Source organism: Ursus maritimus, unplaced genomic scaffold (genome assembly GCF_017311325.1).
Source record: "Ursus maritimus isolate PB19 unplaced genomic scaffold, ASM1731132v1 scaffold_14, whole genome shotgun sequence".
Lineage (NCBI taxonomy): Eukaryota > Metazoa > Chordata > Mammalia > Carnivora > Ursidae > Ursus > Ursus maritimus.
The window spans coordinates 37,295,029-37,314,237 of NW_024423786.1; the positions used below are offsets into that span (position 1 = coordinate 37,295,029).

Sequence of the window (19,209 nt, forward strand, 5' to 3'; positions counted from 1 at the left end):
AAAGTTCCTGCTGGAGTCAGAGCATCCTTGGACAGTGGAGGGGGTTGGGGGTGGGGGGCGGGTAACGTGGCTGCGCCAAGTCTAGGAGCACCAAAGATTCCAATGTTCCCTGCAGAGGGGCACCCTGGCCCTGGGGATCAGCATGGGGGGCTGGGCCCTTCCCTCAGGCTCTGACCTGCTGCATCTGCTCCTGGGGAACAGGCCAGATCCCCTCTCCTTTTCCTTCCAGAGGCCACAACCGAGTTTACCGGGAGGTGGGTCAGGGCTGCTACCAGGCTCATTAAATAATGACTGTGTTTACCGGAAGGAGGAAGTTGCCTTTGGCGGTGCAGTGAGGAGACATGCCTTCAACCGGTTCACGTGGATTGCAATAAGCCTCTTGCCCGTGGCTCTCAAACCTCAGTATGCTTCTGAATCACCCCGAGGGCTTGTCAAACACAGCTTGCCCCATCCCCAGAGTGTCTGACTTGGTAAGGAATTGGCAATTTCTAGGTCATGTCGATGGTCCAGGGACCCACTCTGAGAGTCACTGGCCTACTGGAAAACAGTCTAGCCAGTTGTGACCGTGGCATCCTGGGCAGGGACATGGGGAAGAAGAGGGTCTCTGACCATCATAGGAAGTTTCCGTGGGTCGTGGGGACTACAGTTTGGAAGAAGCACTTGGAGAATTGGGGTCCCTTTCAGCTCAATTTGGAGGATTGTAGTCCGCCTCTTTCCAAAAGAGGAAAAGTGCTATGGCTTTGGTTCTCATCAGTCTAGCGTTAAAAGAAATCCCAGTGCTTCCCTGTGGGCTCTTTAAACCTAGAGGCACCCACTGGGCTCTGCTTACAACTGCGCAGGGCAGCTGGATGGTTTTATTACCAGCCACAATGCACTAGGGGGGAGAATGGTACCCAGCACAGCCCTCTGTGGGCCTCTGCCACTGGTCTTCCTGTCTTGGCTCCTGTTCTGTCCGTCAGTGCTGCTGCATTGGTCCAGTGATCTGCTCTTGAAACCGCATTCTGTGGGCCACCTGCCTATTGTCCTCAGTGCCCCTTGCCTCCTGCCCTGCGTAAGTGGGTGCCTCCATCCACCCCCATCCTCCAGAGCCTGTGGGGCCTCTCGGGAAGCTGGCAGGTGAGAGTCTCTGGCCCTGAGCTTGAGATGACCTGGGCGCTGGTGGCTCAACATCTAAGGCCTCAGGTGAAGGTCTGCTTTCCGGAGCCTTCTGGGGAAGTCCCTCCAGGTATCAGGAACAGGACCAAGTCTCAAAACAGCGGTAACAGCAGTGGCAGTGAGAGGATAGGACTGTAGGATGGGGCAGAGGCTGTACCCCGTTCTCAGAGTAGCCCCTTGGAGTGGTAGTTTCCTGCCCCTGGAAAATTCTCATCTGTTCCACAAACAGGTAGGTCCCTATCCAGAGGAGAGTGGCAGGATGCTTAGGAAGGAAAGCCTATTTAATGACTTAAACCAACAGGAAGGAGGCATGACCTTGGAAATCCCAGGCAAGGCATAGTAAGACATTCACAGTGTCGGGAAGATCAAAGAACCTGACTCGGGAATCCACACAAGGCCCGGAGGGCCCTTGCGTCTGGCTCTGCGTGCTTGGGGACACATCCGGAGCATAAACCTGGGCACACACATACACACACACCTTTCAGAGCTCTGTTATCTCCTTCAAGGGTCTCATAACTGTTTGAGGTTTTCCTGTTCCCCTGGTACCCAAAGTGTGGTTCAAGGTCAGTGGAGATTCCACATTGCACTTGGGGAAATGAGGACAGTGGGCGTTGGGGTCCTGATATCGTGATGTCTCGTGATGCTTTACTACAAGACACACATGACCGAGGACCACTGCCGTGACACTGCCATTTTGCTGACAGTGGTGACAAGCATCTACAGCCCCGTCAGTCAGGCCACGCTGATGAGTCTCCTTCACAGGAGAGCCAACAGAGACCATGTGTGATTGCAAAACAGAGAGGGTGGCCCCCAACTGAGGCTGTTGGGATCTGAGGGTCTTCCTGAGTTCCGTGCTATCTTTTCAAACCCAGAAACCTGAAAATGGAAGAAATGAGCCACAAGTGGAAAGAGACCCCATTGCTTGAGTCTGACTATGATTCTTTGGGCTGCACCCCCTGTTCCCCAGCAGAACTCTACTCTGCCATTTCCCTTCTTCCCAGATGACCTCTCCTCCATGCAGCCTTCCTTGGGAGGCCTGCAGCTTGTGAATTTCCACCCCACCTGCCAGAGCGGTCTACTTGCTGGAGCAGCCCCTCTTCCTGTAGTCAGTTATTCGCTGGCCTGTGGTCTCCCCGGAGGGCTGTGTCCTTGGTCTCTTTGTGGTGCCCAGCATGTCACCGGAACACAGAATGTTCTGGAAATCCAAGCTCAGGGGACACATGCCTGTAGTCTGTGGGCAGCATGGGTTGAGGCAGTGAGGCAAGAGGCAGGCTCTGGCTTTCTTTTGGTGTTTTTGATGGTCCCAAGGTTAAATGAAGGAAACCACTTTCTGACCTGTTTGTCAGTTTGGGGGCAGGTGTATGGAGTGGTATGGGCAGTGACTGGGCAATGGAGGTGGGAGAATACGCATGTCTGGACTAGAAGTTTCAGTACTTCTCATTTTCAGTAGAAAAAAGCCCTTTGCAGCTTGAATTCTCCAGATTGGATGGCAGCGTTGGCCCATGTGGTGTAAGGGTGTTAGATAGTGCTTGTGTTTATGTTCTCATCGGTTACCATGGAAAAAATCAGAATAGATGGTTTCCATGGAGATTATCTTAAAATTAGTTTCTTTGACGGTCTGGACATTGCTGCAGGGTTCACAGAATGCTTGTGGTGCCATTGGGGGATTTCTCTGTGGCCGTGCCAAAGAGCGGCCCGAGCATTGATGGATTCAGACAAATCTGCCTCCTGTGCTCGCAGATGCCAGGACACCAGACTGGGGACACGTCCTCAGCCTCTCCCTGGGGTCTCACTCGCCTGGCCTCAGCTCCACGGCTCTATCCAGGCACCCGGGAGCTTTTTCTTTTTTACTAAATAAAACGAAACAAAAACCCTTTATATTGTAGAAAATTTCAAGCTAGCACAAAAAGTAGAGAGAGTAGTATAACAGACCCCCATGTATCTTTCATCTAGCTTCAGCGTTTTGCCAGTTTATTTTGTTCATCTCCCTCCCCCCATTTTTTTTAGAAGAGCTGGAGTATTTTTGTTTAATCCCAGATACATTATTTTACCCTAAATACTTTTCTTGGTTATATAACTGCAGTGCTTTTGTCACATCCAACAAAATTAATAATCCCTTACTATCAAATGCCTAGTCCATACTCATATTTTTCCACATTGTGTCAAGAATATGGCTCTGTGCTTCTTGTTCAAATAAGGACGTGGGAGGCTTTGAGAAAACCCACGTCTCCCTTCCCCACCATGGTTCTGCTGCCTGGAGAGATTGAGCAGTCTTGGCTAGAGGCGCAGTTGGGCCGGGGACGGGAGCTCCGGGGTGCCACTGTTCCACTGTCCTCCAGGGCATTTGTATACTGCGAACTCCAGGACACCCTTGTTCCTGCCTGGAGATGTGTCAGCCAGCGCCTGCCGTCCTGGGGCAGGCATCCGCTGGAGGGCGCTGTCCCTCTTTGCAGCCTGCAGGGGGAGGCAGGGAGAGAGGTGATGTAACCTTGGTTCACAACAGCTGTGTGCAAGTTAATTTTCCAGGAAGGGGAGGGTGAGAGACCCCATGGGATGCAGCCCTCCCTCGACTCCTCCCTGGGGGTGAGGGCTTTGGCCCATACGAGGCCTGCTGCCTCTGCGGGGTAGATAGAGCCAGTCGTGGTTATCTGTCTTGGCAGGCTGTGCTCGTGTCCTGAGATACTACACAAAATCTGAATTGCCGAGCCTGGGAGTGATGCCCGGGTGTGGTCGGTGCCTGTAACACTCTCCATTGAACTAAGTGCAAGGAGAGTTTAAAATAGCCAGCCTTTGTTCCCGAGGTTTTAAAAATTCAACCCCAGCAGTTACAATGAGCTGTCTTCAAGTGGATCTATAAATAAACTGCTACTGTTCCTCTTTGTCACCAAGAGCTCCGGCGTCTTCCAGAGACGTCGGCTCTGCCGTCCATCTTCATTAGCCGTCTCTCATCTGTAGGGCAGCTGCAGCCATCAGCAGGCTGGGCTGACAGCGTGGAGTTTGTAATGACAGCAACACGTTCCCTTTTAAAAAGCCACATTTTCAAAGCCAAGATTAACTACACAGGGAAGGATGTATTTTCGCATTGGAGAAGCCTGGCAGAGAGGCCATGACCATTGATCAAGGTCAGCGCCTCTGATAATACGTCCTGTCCACATGAGTCCTGCGATGTCAGGCGGTTGGCTTTGTGGTGTTCTCGTCAAAAAATGGATAACCTCGTTCCGATCATGAGAAAACATCGGGCAGACCCACATCGAGGGACATTTGACAACAGAACCGATCAGTACTCTTCGAAAGTGTCAAGGTCATGAAAGACGAGGGAAAACTGAGGAGCTGACCCAGATTGCAGGAGACCGTGGAGAAGTAACTCAATGCAGCGTGAGGTCATGGTTGGGATTCTGGAACAGCAGGATCCAAGGACATTAGTAGAAAAACTGGTGAAGCTCAACTGGGGCCCTTAGTTTGGTTAATGGTATCGTCCCAAGGTTAATTTCCTGCTCTGATCATTGTCCTCATGGTTATGTAAGATGTTAGCAGTGGGGAAGCCTGGGGGAGGGATATATGGAAATTCTCTGTACTATTTTTTGCAACTTTTCTCTAAGTCTAAAATTAGTTCAAAGCAGTCTAATTTTTTAAAAGAAAATCTCCAGTCAGTCCTTGGGCTTCGTCTTCCTCCCCGGGTGACGCGGTTCAGGTGTTTGCGGTGGGAGGGTAGGTGTTTCTGTCTCGAGGGAGAGGGTAGGGGACCCTAAGGCGCTCAGTGCCCAGCCCCGAGTGGGTCCCGTGGTCACATTTGTGGGATGGAACTGAGCAAGAGCTGGCCCTGGAAGAAGCAGGTCGTGTTCAGAGGGAATGGTCTTACAGCGGTGCTGCTGACCGCCGTGGGGGCTGCGCGGCGGCTTCTCTGCTTGTCAGTCATGTAGCTTGTGCAAATGCTCCAGTGTGCACATCCGCTCCAGGAGCTGCGGGGCAGACTCAGCAGGTGTTCTCTGGCCCGAGCACAGGCCCATGACGGACCTGCCTTCTCCTGTGGCCTCCTCAGGCCGAGTGGACGACTCCACCCCACCCCTGCCCTCTTCCTTCCTGTCCCTGTTGCTGGCCCCTGGCTCTGCCTTGCAGCCCACCTGTGTGTGTTTCTGGCTATACCAGGTATGAGAGCCTGGAGGGCATCATCCCCTCAAGGTCTGGGGTGTTTTCCTGCTCCCTCAGCACCCCTCTGGGGAGGAGGGCCAGGGACCCCCTCTGTGCCAAGGAAAGTTCTCACTGCATGATGGCCAGCTTGCTCTCTCATGGCCTCCACCCATTTGCAATTGCCAGGTCTTCCTCCCCCCGCTCATCCTTGCTCCTTTCTCCCCCCACAGCTCCCCTCACCTGGGTACGCCACTGCGGTGAGACAGACCTTCCCAGCTCCACTACTTTCTCTGGGCGGCATATTTGGTCATTGGAATCACTTTCCAGTTCCTGCTTATCAGGGCAATCCTTTCACTCCTTCGAAAATTTGGCTTTATACATCAGCCCTCTTGTGTGGGGGGAGGTACTTGGAAAGTCTCCGAGAGTGTGGCTGGGGGGCAGCTGGAGGTCACCACAGGTGGAGCCCAGGAGCGGCTGGTCGAACCTGGGTATGGAGGCCTCAGTCTTGCTTTGAGCCTGGGTCAGGAGATGGGGTTCCTTGGTTTGTGCATTTAGCATCTCCCACATGCCACTCAGGTCTGTGAGTGACAGCAGGTGTGATAGGATGCCACCCGCCTCAAAGGGCCCGCTCCCTCTCTGAGAAGAGCACTGTGGGGTGAGAGGGCCGAGCTACCTGGAGTCCCAGGGTGGGTCAAGCATGTGGATCCCTCATCTGTTTTAGACCCACCCTTCGACCCCTTCACAATTCTTAGTTCAAAGGACACCCTGTCCCCTTCCTGTCAATGGGGTCCTGGGGTCCAGGGATGGTTCTTAGACCCAAATGTGGTCTGTCATCATAGAGCATTTAATTCAGTTTGGAGGCTGCCCTGCTGGCCCCAGGCCTTGTGTCTCTGAGCCTCTTGGCTCCCTCTGTGCACGCAGATGACCCAGCACCCTGCCCTCCTTGGGAGCCTGCTGTGGGGAACACACGAAGGCACCCTGCACATTCATCCTCTAGAAAAAAGCCAATACGGTAACCAAATCCCATACTCATACTTAGGCTGGCTTGGAAGAACATTGGCAAGATTGTTGAACAATTAGATGATTTTAAGACAACCAGAATTCCTTTTGGGTTCAGGGCTATGTTTAGAACCAGAAGTTTTCTCTCTTGTTGGACTCCAGGCCGGAACTCTAAATTATAGGGCGAACAAGGCTCTTGTATATCTAGTCCACAAATATGTGTGGTGGATACAGTACCAGGTTTCTTCAGAGCTCTGATTCAAGAAAACGGCCGTGCCTTTTTTCTACTTGAAGAGTTGGAGAGAAGCGTGAGCTCAAGTGAGCTCTGTCCTCTTTTCTGCTGTCCTTGCCAGGATCAGGTTTAGCAAACAGAGGCAGACAGACATAGACACCCATTAACTTTTCATGGGAGCAAATTGTCAAAGCCAAAGGCCTGAGGCAAAGACTAAGAAACGTGTCCACGAATCTCTGCACCCTCACTTAGCGGACTGCGCAATGAGCTGTTGCGTGAAAGATTAAGTTGAAAAGATTTAATCATGGTGTGTGTGCATCTCTTCATTTCTTCCAGTTCTGTGCTCAGTCCTGCTTTGGAAACACAGTGACACGCTTTGGTGTTTTCAGTGGGCCGTGGCCAGCCAGGCTGCTGCCTGGTTCTGTACAAGTTGCGTACCAGTGAGACAGCCCACATCTTGGGCCCAAGTCACCTTCCTCTCCCCTTTCTGGCCCAGAGTCAAGCCGTGGAGCAGTTCCTGGGTGCTTTTGTCTGTGACAGAGTTTGTTTCCAGAACAGGCCAAGCAGGGGTCAAGGTCCAGTGTTAGAGATTAAAAGAGAAGGAGAAATTTCCACCTTGAGCAGGTGTTAATAATTGACCACCCCACTTACCAGAGCGGGGCCTTCAGTCACATCCGCTCACAGCATCTTTATGGTAAATCTCCAGCCACTCCTGGCTGCTGGCCAGGTGTGTGCAGACCTTGCTTGCTCCCGACTGTTAAGCTGCATAGGGACCCCTGAGTGGCTGGGGCCTGACATTCCACAGACTGGGTGGCCGCTGCCTGGGGACTTCCACTGACAACCAGGGAGATAGAGGCTTTGGAAATCGAACTGCCCTGAAACGTGAGCTGGTTTCTGCATCTGGGAACTGTAATCCCCAGACCAGTGGTGGGCCTCATGGGCCTCACGGGCCTCACCTGGGGTCTTCAGCCCGGGGTTTGGCCCATTGGTAATGTCCAATGGAGAGCTAGTGATGTTCACCTTGAGTCCAGAGTGGCCGTGATGGGTAGTGCCAAGTGCAGTGTCACGTGATGGGCTTCTAAGTTGGGCTTCTAAGGGTATTTCAGTTGTAACTGCATCTTCAGGCTTATTAACATACAAATCATAGCCTTCACCGTTTTATTTCATTTATCCATTTTTTTAAAAGTAACCTTTACGTCCAGCATGGGGCTTGAACTCACGACCCTGAAATCAAGCTTCGCATGCTCTACCCACTAAGCCAGCCATGTGCCCGGCATTCACCATTTTAAAAAATGAACTGCTGGGTAGCTCAGCCGGTTAAACATCCGACTCTTGGTTTCAGCTTAGGTCATGATCTCAGGATCGTGAGATTGAGCTCCATTGGACGCCATGCTCAGTGCACGGTCTGCTTGGGATTCCCTCCCCCCTCCTTCTCCCCTCCCTCTCCTTTTCCCTCTGCTCCTTCCCCTGCTTGTGTGCTCTCGCTTTCTCTCAAGTAAATAAAATAAATAACATCTTTAAAAAGTGAATTGCTCTGAGTTTGGACAGACACGATCACCACCATGATCAAGGTATGGAATATTCCCTTCATCCCCAAAATTCCTTTTTGCCTCTTTATTTCAATGTATTTCTTCCACCTCCAGCCGTAGGCAACCACTAATCTGCTTTCTGTCACTACAGATCAGTGTGTGCATTTCAGAATTTGATATAAATGGAATCATGTAGTTATATATTCTTTTTGGTCTGGTTTTTTTCACTTAGCCTAATTATTTTGACATTCACCCATGTTACCTGTATCAGTAGTTCATTTCTTTTTATTGCTGAGTAGTACTCCATTGAATGGGTATACCATAATTTGTTTATCTGCCTGTTGGTGAACATCTGGGTTATTTTCAGTTTCCAGCTATTACAAATAAAGCTGCCGTTAACTTTTATGTACTTATCTTTCTCCAAACATATATTTCCCTTTCTCTTGGGTACAAACGCAGCTGTGGAATGGCTGGGACATACAAGTGTATGTTTAGCCTTTCAAAGAGACTGTCAGACTCTTTGCTGAAGTGGTTGTACCATCTTACATTCTCCCCAGCAGTGTCTGAGTTTGAATTTCTCTACCTCCTCGCCAACACTTGGTATGGTCAGGCTTTTTAACTTTAGACTGTTCTACTAGGTGTATACTGGTATCTTACTGTGATTTTTTTCCAAAAGATTTTATTTATTTATTTGAGAGAGCATGAGCAGGGGGAGGGGCAGAGGGAGACAGAGAAGCAGACTCCCTGTTGAGCAGGGAGCCTGACATGGGGCCCGATCCCAGGACCTGGGATCATGACCTGAGCTGAAGGCAGATGCCCAACTGACTGAGCCACCCAGGCATCCCTCTTATTGTGATTTTTAACTCGCATTTTCCTAAAAGCTAATTATGTCGAGCATCTTTTATGTGTTTGTTTGCAATCTTTGTATGTTCTTTGGTGAAATATCTATTCAAATCTTTGTGGGTTTTTTTTCTTTTAATTAGGTTGTCTTTTTTTTTTTTTCTAGATTTTATTTATTTGACAGAGAGAGAGACAGCCAGCGAGAGAGGGAACACAAGCAGGGGGTGTGGGAGAGGAAGAAGCCAGGCTCCCGGTGGAGCAGGGAGCCTGATGCGGGGCTCGATCCCAGGATCCTGGAATCATGCCCTGGGCTGAAGGCAGATGCTTAACGACTGAGCCCCCCAGTCCCCCCTAATTAGGTTGTCTTCTCATTGAGTTTTGAAAGTTCTTATACATTCTGTATACAAGTCCTTACTAGAAAAAGTGACTTGCAAATATTTTCTGCCAGTCTGTAGTTTGTGTTTTCACTTTCTTAACCGTGTCTTTCAAAGAGCAGTTTTGAATTTTGATGAAGTTCATTCTATCAATGGTTTCTTTTTTGGGTCATGCTTCTGGTGTCATACCTAAGAAATCTTTGCCTAATCCAAGGTCACAAGGATTTTCTTCTATGTTTAAGAAGAAAAGCTTATATAAATATTACAGTTTTAGGTTTTACATTTAGGTCTGTGATCCACTCTGAGTTAGCTACTTTTTATATGGGGTACGATGTATGTAACAAAGTTCATTCTTTTACGTATGGATATTCCATTGTTCCAGCAACTGTCTTTACCAAGTTGTTTGTGTGCCTTGGTTAGAAATTAATTGACCAGATATCTGTAGGTGTATTTCTGGACTGCATTTGTTCCACTGATCTATGCACCTGTCTTTTTACCAGTACCACACTGTCTCGATTGCTGTAGCTTTACACTAAGTCTTGAAATCAGGTAATATGATTTTTCTAATTTCCTTCTTCAAAATTGTTTTGACGTCTCCAGCTGCTTTGCCTTTTCATATACATTTTAGAATCAGCTTCTTGTTTCCTATAGCTGATTTCAGAGAGAACTGACATCGCAACAACATTGAGCCTTCAGGATGCAAACATGGTATATCTCTTCATTGATATGGGTCTTCTTTGATTCTACTCATCAATGTACTGTAGTTTTCAGCATAGATTTTGCATATATATTGTTCGATTTATGTCTAAGCATTTTGTAGTGGGTTGAATGGTGGCCTCCTCAAAAATATGTCTGTGTCCTGACCCCCAGGACCTGCAAATGTGATCTTATTTGGGAAGAGGGTCTTTGCCAATGAAATTAAGCTAAATCTCGAGATGAGATTATCCTGGATTATTGGGTTGGCCCTAAATCCAATGACAATTGTCTTTACAAGAGATAACACAGAAGAAAAGGCCATGTGACGATGGAGGTAGAGACTGGAGTTATGCAGTCATAAACCAGGGAATCCTGGAGCCACCAGAAGCTGGAAGAGGCAAGAAGGGATTCTCTCTTAGTGATTCCACAGGGCGGGGGCCCTGTTGATACCTTAATTTTGGACTTCTGGCCTCTAGAACATGGAGAGAATAAATTTCTGTTGTTTTAAGTCACCAAGTGTGGCAATTTGTTGGAACAGCTGTAGGAAAGTAATAACACGTTTCATGATTTTTGGTGCTACTGGAAAGATAATAGCCAAGGATTTTTGAAAATTAATGAAAGGCATCAAACCACAGATCCAAAAAGCTCAGAAAAAGGACAAGAGGCTGAATAAAAAAAACAAAAACAAACCCTGCACAAATTACATTCAAGCTTCCGAAAATCAAAGATTAAGAGAAAATCTTGAAGGTTGACAGCAAAGAGACATTATATACAGAGGATCAAAGGTAAGAACCGCTGAAGAATTCTCATATGAAACTATACAATCCAGAAGTTACTGGAGTAACATCTTCAAAGTATTGAAAGAAAAAGACTGTCAACCCAGAATTCTGTACTTAGCAAAAATATCTCTTAAAAATGAAAGCGAAATAAAGACTTTTTTCAGTCTAAAGCTCAGAGAGTTTGCTACCAGCTAACTTGCTCTTTAAGAAATGTCTCTCTTCTCCCTTTTTTCCTCCTGGGATTCCAGTCACGTGTCTTAGACAATTTGATATTGTCTCACAGATTAAGGATGCTCTGTTCTGTTTTTTTCCCCCTATTGTGTCAGTTTCAGGAACTGATCAATGTTGAAGGACATTGATTCATTTTCCTCTGCTGAGCTAAGCCTTCCAATTAGCCCCTCAAAGCCATTCTTTATGTCTGTTACTGGGATTCCGATTTCTAGCATTTTCATACACTCTTTCTTATAATTTCTACCTCTCTGGTAGAATTCCCATCTGTCCATGTGTGTTGTCCACACTTTCCAATACAACCTTTAACATATTAGTCATAGTTATTTTAAATGTTATGTTTGGTAGTGCCAACATCAAAGTCACCTGATTCTGCTGATTGCTTGCTTGCTTTTTTTTTTTTTTTAAGATTTTTAAAATTTATTTGAGAGAGAGAGCATGAGTGGGGAGGTGCAGAGGGAGAAGCAGGCTCCCCACTGAGTGCAGAGCCCCATGTGGGGCTCAGTCCTGGGACTCCAGGATCATGACCTGAGCCAAAGGCAGACGCTTCACCGACTGAGCCACCCAGGAGCCCCGCTGATTGCTTTCTGTCTGACAGTGGGGTTTTTTTCCTTGCCGTTTTGTGTGTCTCATAATTTTTTATTAAATGCCATACATCATGGTTTGGCTAGTAGAGACAGAAGTAAAGAGTCTTATCAGGAGTTGAGCTGAGTTTAGTGCAACTGTGTACTTAGGGTGAGGTCTGGGTGTAGGAGGGTTTTTCTCAGTGTTCCTGCTCCATTCCCAGCTCTCAACCTTCCTAGGGGGCCTGTGCCTCAGAGGGCATCTGTTTCCATGCTCTTACCCCTACCCCAGCAATAGGCTGCTGCTCCTTGGTTCTTGGTGCGGTCTGGCTTTGTTGCAGGTCTTCTCTGTTGTCCTGGCCCCGGCTTCAGTCTGAGGCAGGCCCTACCTCCCTGGGTCTCAGAAGTAGGGCATTCTTAGTAGGCCATCCCCTCCCTCAGCCATAGGAGGCCTGAGTGATCTTGGCTCAGGATGGTTGCCTGCCTCTCCCCCGAAGGGCAGAGGATTTTTTTCTTTCTCTGCTCTCCTCCCAGTAGTGTATGGGTTGTGTTTTGTAGGGGAGAAGGGTCCTGGCAGGGCTTCGTGCCCGCTCCCCTCCTCCAGGTCTGCACCCTCAAGGATGGTTTTCTCACATCTCCTGCCCTGCCCCCAGTCTTTTTCATGAAGCCCCAGTGGAAGTCTGTGAGAAACCTGTGGGTGGGCGCAAACTCACCTTGTGTCCATGGCCGCCAGGGGTTCTTCACTCTCCCCCTCTCTATATTCAGCCTCTAGCAATGTGTTGGCTTTACTCGGCTCTTCTCACGCACTTGTGCAGCACTGAGTGTCTCTTCCTCCCATGCTTTGCCAGAGGGGAGCTGACACTCTCACTTTGGTTTCCTTAGAAGAGTCTCTTCCCTTAGATTTTAGGCTAGCTGTTTGCTTTGTGACTTCAGTTCTCTGATTTAAGAAAGTTACAATTCTTGAGGCTTGTCCGTCTTTTTCTTGTTAGCATGGGGTTAATATTTTCCCCAACTTTCTACATCCTAGGCAGGGGCTCCTTATCCATATCTACATCTTGGTGATGAACAAGGGAGACCGTAGTCAGTCCAGTTGGGTTGATTTCTTGTCACGGAGAAGACCTACAAGCTGTTCTGTTTTGTTTTTTAATAAATGTATGGGTTGGTGACCCATGTGTTCGAGTGGCTGAGATCAACCAGATATTTCTGCAGTTTCTACTGTGTGCAAAGTGCTGAGCTCCTGGTGGCATGTGACAGGCTGGCGGCAACAGACACTGAGGCAAGCAGAAGACAAACCTGCTGTGAGAGCCCAGGATCTGATACCAGGGCGGGATGCGAGGGGCCCCTAGGGACCCCAAGTGAGATTTCCACGAAGTAAAAGAGATTGGTCTTTTCTGAGTTTTCACCTTTTTTTTTCTTTTGACGTGAAGAGGTTTGCGTTGGGCAGAAATGAAAGCTGAGTGCTGCTGAGTAGGTAGGTAGCGTGTGCTGATGTCGACGTTCCTGAGAACCACCAGGCAGGGCCCCCGGGACCCTTTGATGTTGAACGGGCAAAGCACTGATAAGGTTTCCCCCACACGTGCTGCTCCGGGTGTTCCATCACTGTCATTACTCACAGCCGGGTACGTGCGTCCCTTCCCACTCCCGTTCGTCATCTCCTTATCTCTGCTTACGGCTTGTTTGCCCGGCTCTGGGGAAGGCCGCATCTCTACGGTGCTGGAGTGCAGGTGCTGAGTGCAGGTGAGTGGCTGTGGCGCTGTGTGGGGTAGGGCCGCGGGCCCCGTGCCTGGGGAAGGTCTCATTACCCAGGAATGTCACCGTGGTGGGCCGGGCCCTTGGAGGTGGCCGGGGTGTGTGGAGGGCCTGCTCTGTGTCCAGCTTTGTGCCGGGCAGGCGTTCCAGGGCCGGCAGGAGGGGCAGTGACGCAGAAAGTAAGCACTAGACACAGGATGTATGTGGAAGGCATGGGGGGGCAAAACTGCAGGCCATGTCACCCATCAGAGGTGGCCTGATGTCAGGGAACGGCCTGGACTGTGGGTTCCCATCCGAGCTCCGTCATTCCGTGGGTGACTGCGAGCAAGATTGTTAACCTCGCTGGGCCTGCTTCGCCATATGAAAGATAAGCGTAATGACGCCTGCTGTGAAGGGCTAGTGTAAGGGTGAAGTGAAGTGACGTGTGTAAACGCTGGCACGTGGTGGCACGTGGTAGGTAACAAGTGGACAGCAGCCACCGCCATCTCTATATGCTGGCCTGGTGGCGTGTGAGGTGCGGTAGGGTCTGCCGGTGACAGCGGACAGGAAGCAGAAGAGGGCCGTGTGCTGGGGCAGGGAAGACAAGGACCAGACAGCGCGGCCAGAGGGGTAGCCTGGCCCAGGCAGGACCCCGGGCTTGTGAGGGACGCTTGATGCCGGGCCCTCCCGACGGTCACTTGCTCCCTGACCTTCCGTCTCCTTTGTTGTAACCGGGCCGCGGCCTGCGAGAGCTCGGAGTGGGCAGGCGAATGTGGCGGTTCCCGCGGCCCTGTCCTCCACAGGCGGTCTCCCTGGCTTGGCACGTGGCTGCTGTCCTTAGTGCACCTTTGGAGCCGGCTCCATTGGGGCTCAGAAGAAGGGTTCCCGTGGCGAGTCAGCAGAGCTCCCCCCTGCTCCCCCCACTCCCCATCATCACTGTGCTTCCAGAGACTCAGCTCGGCTCTGTCAGTTTCTGGGCCGTTTTTCAGAAACACTCAGACTTTCCATTCCGTCCTTCCCAGGCAGCAGGCAGCACCCGTCTGGCCACTCCTTGAGGATGCTGGCTGTCGGGACAGAGGGCTACCTGGCTCCCACCCTCCCTCTCGTGGCCTTTCCTGAGAGAGCCATGGGGACTCCCTGCCCAAAGGAAGAGTGTGCAAGTCTGGAAGTGGTGGTGGGGGAGGGGGTCCTCCGGAAGCAGTGGGCACAGGCCTGGAGCTGCTTCTCAAGAAAAGCCTGCTGGTGATATCAGAGAAGTGCCTTCCACAGCCCAGCCCTTTGGGGGGCAGGCCCAGTTATCACCCCCATCTTGCAGGTGACGAAGTAGAGGCCCGGAGGGGTTAAGCCTCTTGCCCAGGGCCCCCTCGCCGATCAGTCCTGGAGCTCAGATGTCGGCCAAGGCCTTTCTGAGTCCCCGCTGCACTCCGCTGTCTCTCGACATTGCTGCTTGGGTCTGGGGGCTCCTGCAGTGAGGTGAGGGCTGGTTGAGGCTTCTGAAACGTTTCCTTTTGGGGTGGACTCCTGCATAGGCATTGGGATCCGAAACTGTGTGCCAGTCTCTGTCAATCACCAATGTTGTGGTTGAACTGGCCCTCGTAGTTCTTATAATTGCAAGATACCGTTTGGTAGTAACCATCAGGAACCTTTGAAAAAAATGAAGGTTTAATACCTACAGGACCTAGAAATAACACAGCACACGTGAGGCTGCACAGCAAGGCTGAGGGTAGAGGGTAGATAGAGCGAGCCCCTGGGGTTCCACTTTTATTGGGGTTGAGGGTAGAGGCCTAGGGGTTTTAAGGGCTCACTCTTGATTGGTGAATTTTAAGCATAAGAGTGGGAATTTAAGAAAAAAACGACGTGACCATATGGTCAGTTATCAAAATCTACCAAGATCTCGGAAACAAAGGAACCTCCGTGGTGGGTGGGAGGTGGCCCAGCTCTTTATCTGGTCGTGGGCTGGTAGCGTGTTTATTCAAGATAGCCCTCTTCGAGTGGCTGCCTCTCTGAAGTGGATGCCTGGGCAGTTAAGAAGTCAAACACTTGCATTACAAAGCAGAAGAAAAACCCCCACACCTGTCAGGGCCTACACTAGCCGGGTGCATTGATTTCTGGGGACTGGGGCCCCCGCCTTGGTGGGTGAAGGTCTCACAGAGTGGCTGCAGCACAGAGCGGACACACTCATGATGGGCTTGTGCTCATGGCACTGCTCCTGTTTTCGAGAACACCCTTCGAGCTCTGTGTCTCACCTTCAAATTCCCTTTCACCTCCAGAGCCTGTGATTTTCCAGGTTCAAATGGACATGCCCTGGAGAGTTTGCTAGTTATGAGACTAGAGCACTTTCCAAATAAAGGAAAATAGGCAGTAGGGTCCATGTGCCAAACTGCCCTCCTTGGCTGGTTGGGAATCCTCTCCTGGGCTGATTCTCTTCAGAGACTCTGATGCCCTCCCAGGTGAGCATGTCCAGAGCAGAGCATCTTCCCAGGGCGGGGCCACTGTAGGTCCATCCAGGAGATGGGCAGACTCAGATGCACGCCGACTGCTGGGCACGTGTGCAGGCAGCCTAGGTGAGCCCCAGTCATAGCCAGTATACTCTACTGGCTGGGTGGAGTAGCCTTGGCTCTGGCCCATGGGTAGCTGGCAAGCCTCGAGCCCAGTGATGTCCCAGATTCAGAAGGGACAGGGGTGGTGAGCGTAGGCAGGAGACAGGGAGAGGGACACGGACCCATGGATGGGCAGTGGGCCCTGTGGGCAGGCCAGCCTTGATTCGTCCCACTCATGTGTCCTGGCCCTGGAGAGGGAGTAGCTGGAGGAATGGGGCAGGAGTGGGGCAGGCGCCGGCGTGGGGGGGCACAGAAGAGCTGCTGATCAGGCATTCGGGGTTGCAAAGCGAGTGGAGGCTAGGATGCTGGGGGCAGGGGGAAGGAAGGGTGGGTGAGGGCCTTCCAATAGGGAGCTTGGGAACTGGGCAAGAGGGTGCAGAGGCAGGAGGAGAGCTGTGGAAGGCGGTAGGCCGGAGCGAGGTGCCCTGTCAGGGGGCTTGAATTTTCTCCCAAAGGCAGTGGAGAGCCCTGGAGGACTGGCAAAGCCAAGGAGTGACATGGTAACATTTGGAAGTTTGTGAGGTTGTGGTTTAAAACCCTGAGCCCCAAGTGTGGCTGCCTTTATGGGTTACTGGGGCTTTGAGGCCGGCCGAGAGTGTGAATCTCCCCCAGCACGTCGTTCCCACAGGGAGCAAGTCCACAGAGGAAGGTTCCAAGACCAAAACTGGGGCATCTGCCGACAGTGTCCTCGGGAACCGGGTGACTCCAGGAATCCCACCCTGCTGGACACATGCACAGTGTGCTTCCTGGGTTAGGAGAAGCGTTCATCTGTATGGAGAGTGGTGCCTGAATTTGGGGGGACCCATGTTGGACTGGGATGAGTCCCCTTAGGACATCACCTGTGCTCAGGGATTGCGGGTGTGTATCTGAGGGTGGAGGTAGTGGCAAGGTTAGGCTGGCTTCTGAATTTGGGAGCTGGAGCACCTCAGGCAGGAACACGGACCCCTCACATCCCTGGAAGGCTGTCTCCAGCAGCCCAGGGTGCCTGTCCCCTGGATTCTGATTCCCACCAGGCACCTGAATGTTCACATACAATGCCTGTTTTCCCAGGGCTTCTGCACTAGGGCGGGGTTAGAACGTCCCCCCAGTTCTAGGCCGTGCCCACGCTGGGGTTAGGGAATGGGCATTGAGCTTGCTAGGAAGAGAGGTGACTTCAGAGCCAGCCTGGACTTCAGGGTCTCCGGACTCTGAGGGGCCTGCTGGAGGGTGCAGGCTGCATGAGAAGCCTGGCAGCTAGCCTGGCCACTCTGATGGGCTTCAGGAGCCAGCGGGGGGCGCTCAGCAGCCCCCCTGACCCTCGCTCCCAGGCTCCTCCAGCCCTCATGGCCGTGTGCTTGGATGGCACTCCTCACTCACGGCCTCTGCTCAGAAAGGAAGTCCTCGAAGGGGGCGCATGGCCCGGGTGTAGGAGTGCCACACTGAGTTTCTCACCAGTATTTGGAACTCATGTTCTCTTTTGCTGGTGGTTTTCCACTTCGTCCTTTGGAGGGGCTATTCCTCTCTCTGCGTTTCTTTAAGCACCGAATGAGTACTAAAGGACTCCCTTTCTTTTCATTGTCTTTAGCCAGAAGTGGATTTCCCCGTCCCTCCAGGCAGAGGCAGGAGTCAGGAGTCGGTGCAGAGCCAGACCCAGGAGCCCATCAGCATGCCCCAGACGCTGACCAGCACGCTGGAGCACATCGTGGGCCAGCTGGACGTCCTCACCCAGGTAGGCCGTGACGTGCGTTCACCCCACTTGGCCTGGCATTTGGACCATTTGAAGTTGGGCAGCAGGTGCTATATTTTTAAAAAACATCATCATAATGGACCTACTTTCCAGCCCAAATTAATGAAGTTGCAGTGCCTGCCCTGAGGTCCTGGCTCTCAGAGTCATCTGAGTCCTGGCCAAGCCACTGGACCCCAAAATCGACAATGCTGGATTCTGCCAGGGTGTGCCCTCCCAGGGCTGGCCTGGGCCGCAGCAGAGCTTGGAAAGAAACACTGTCCATTCATCCCACTCATCGCGGGGTGGGCACACTCAAGGGGCGTGCCAGGGAACCGTGAGCAGTGAGTCAAGGCATCTGGGAGCCCAGGCTCTGGCTTTGAGCTGGCATTGCTCTTATCCTGCAAGCAACCTTGGCAGAATCCCTTCGGCTCTCCAAGCCCTGCTGTGCTCCGCTGTGATGTGCGGTGGTCGTGGACTCCACATCCCGTTTGTGGTCAGGATTAAAGGACAGGGATCTGTGGGAAGTGTTTGGCTTATGCCTGGCTCTAGGGACCCATCAGTAAATGCTAGTAGTGGGGCTGACCAGTGTCATCAGCAAGGTAGACGTGGGCCCCGGCCTCTGGAGTGTAGGTACATCTGGCAGTTCCTAATACAGAACTGGAGTGCAACAGTTTCCTAAGCACAGAATGCCCTGGCAAGAGGTGGCAGCTGGCATCATGGGCAGGAGGGTGGCCTTGGCAGAGGGAGCAGCCTGCCTGTAGGACTGGAGGGGGCCACGGGCACAATCCAAACAATGAGCAAAGCCCAGCGTGGCTGGTAGGGGAGCATGTAGGTGGTGGTGGGTGGGGGGGGTGGCAAGGCAGGATTTAAAGGTCATCAGGCCCCTCCCCCACCTCGGCTGTGGGCATAGACCGCCTTCTCCTGTGCCAGCTCATGGGTAGACCAAGGGTGTGGGAGGAAGGCAAAGGACCCCTGAGTCTCTGGCAGAAATGGACCTGAAGTGGCATGCCATCCTTTCCCTCCCTCTGGATATGGGGCCAGGTGAGATAGGCTCTCCATCATGTCATGTGGTCCACGGCATGTCATGGCTTCCCGGCTGGTCCTGCACCCCTTGGGCCCAGGGAAGAAAGGACCTTTGAAGGGAAAGGCATCAGTGGCCACGGATGGGGGTGGTGGTGGTGGTGGGGAATAATAGGCACATCAGACAGACATTTCCGGAAGCCTGTTAACCCTTGAGAAGAAGGTCTGTGCGAAGAGAGGTATGAGCAACGTGCGCATCCCCCACCTCAAACGTGTCAGAAACTGCCAAGCCCGCCTCTTGTTCTTCACAGCCTTGTCAAGTGAGAGATCAGGGGAGGTGGAATCAATTAGAACTTTATAGGATAAAATTGGAAATTAAGTCTGAGAAGATGGTTAAAAATAGCTTCATTGGATCACTTCATTGGAGTATAGCCCTAGAAGCATTTCCCGTCACTGTGTTTCAGGGGTGCGCACGGGAGGTTTTGTTACGTGTTAGCAGTTCGGAGTGCGATAGTAATTCTGGAAGAAACTGGCATCACCAAGAATAATGAAAGCTCTCTTGTGGCCTGGGCCTCTGGCCCCAGGTCTGGATGGCTGTGTGGCTCCCTTGTCCTACCTCACACCGTCCAGCCC

At 51.6% G+C, this 19,209-nt stretch overlaps 1 protein-coding gene across 2 annotated transcripts in view; it reads left to right on the plus strand.

Moving 5' to 3' along the window:
- Positions 1 to 19,209, plus strand: part of POC1A (POC1 centriolar protein A) — a 69,949-nt gene that overhangs the window by 33,008 nt on the left and 17,732 nt on the right. For both annotated transcript variants that reach the window (XM_040628722.1, XM_040628723.1), the window contains one exon: positions 17,416 to 17,559. In XM_040628722.1, the coding sequence (XP_040484656.1) occupies positions 17,416 to 17,559 (144 nt within the window). The remainder of the gene's footprint in view (positions 1 to 17,415; positions 17,560 to 19,209) is intronic.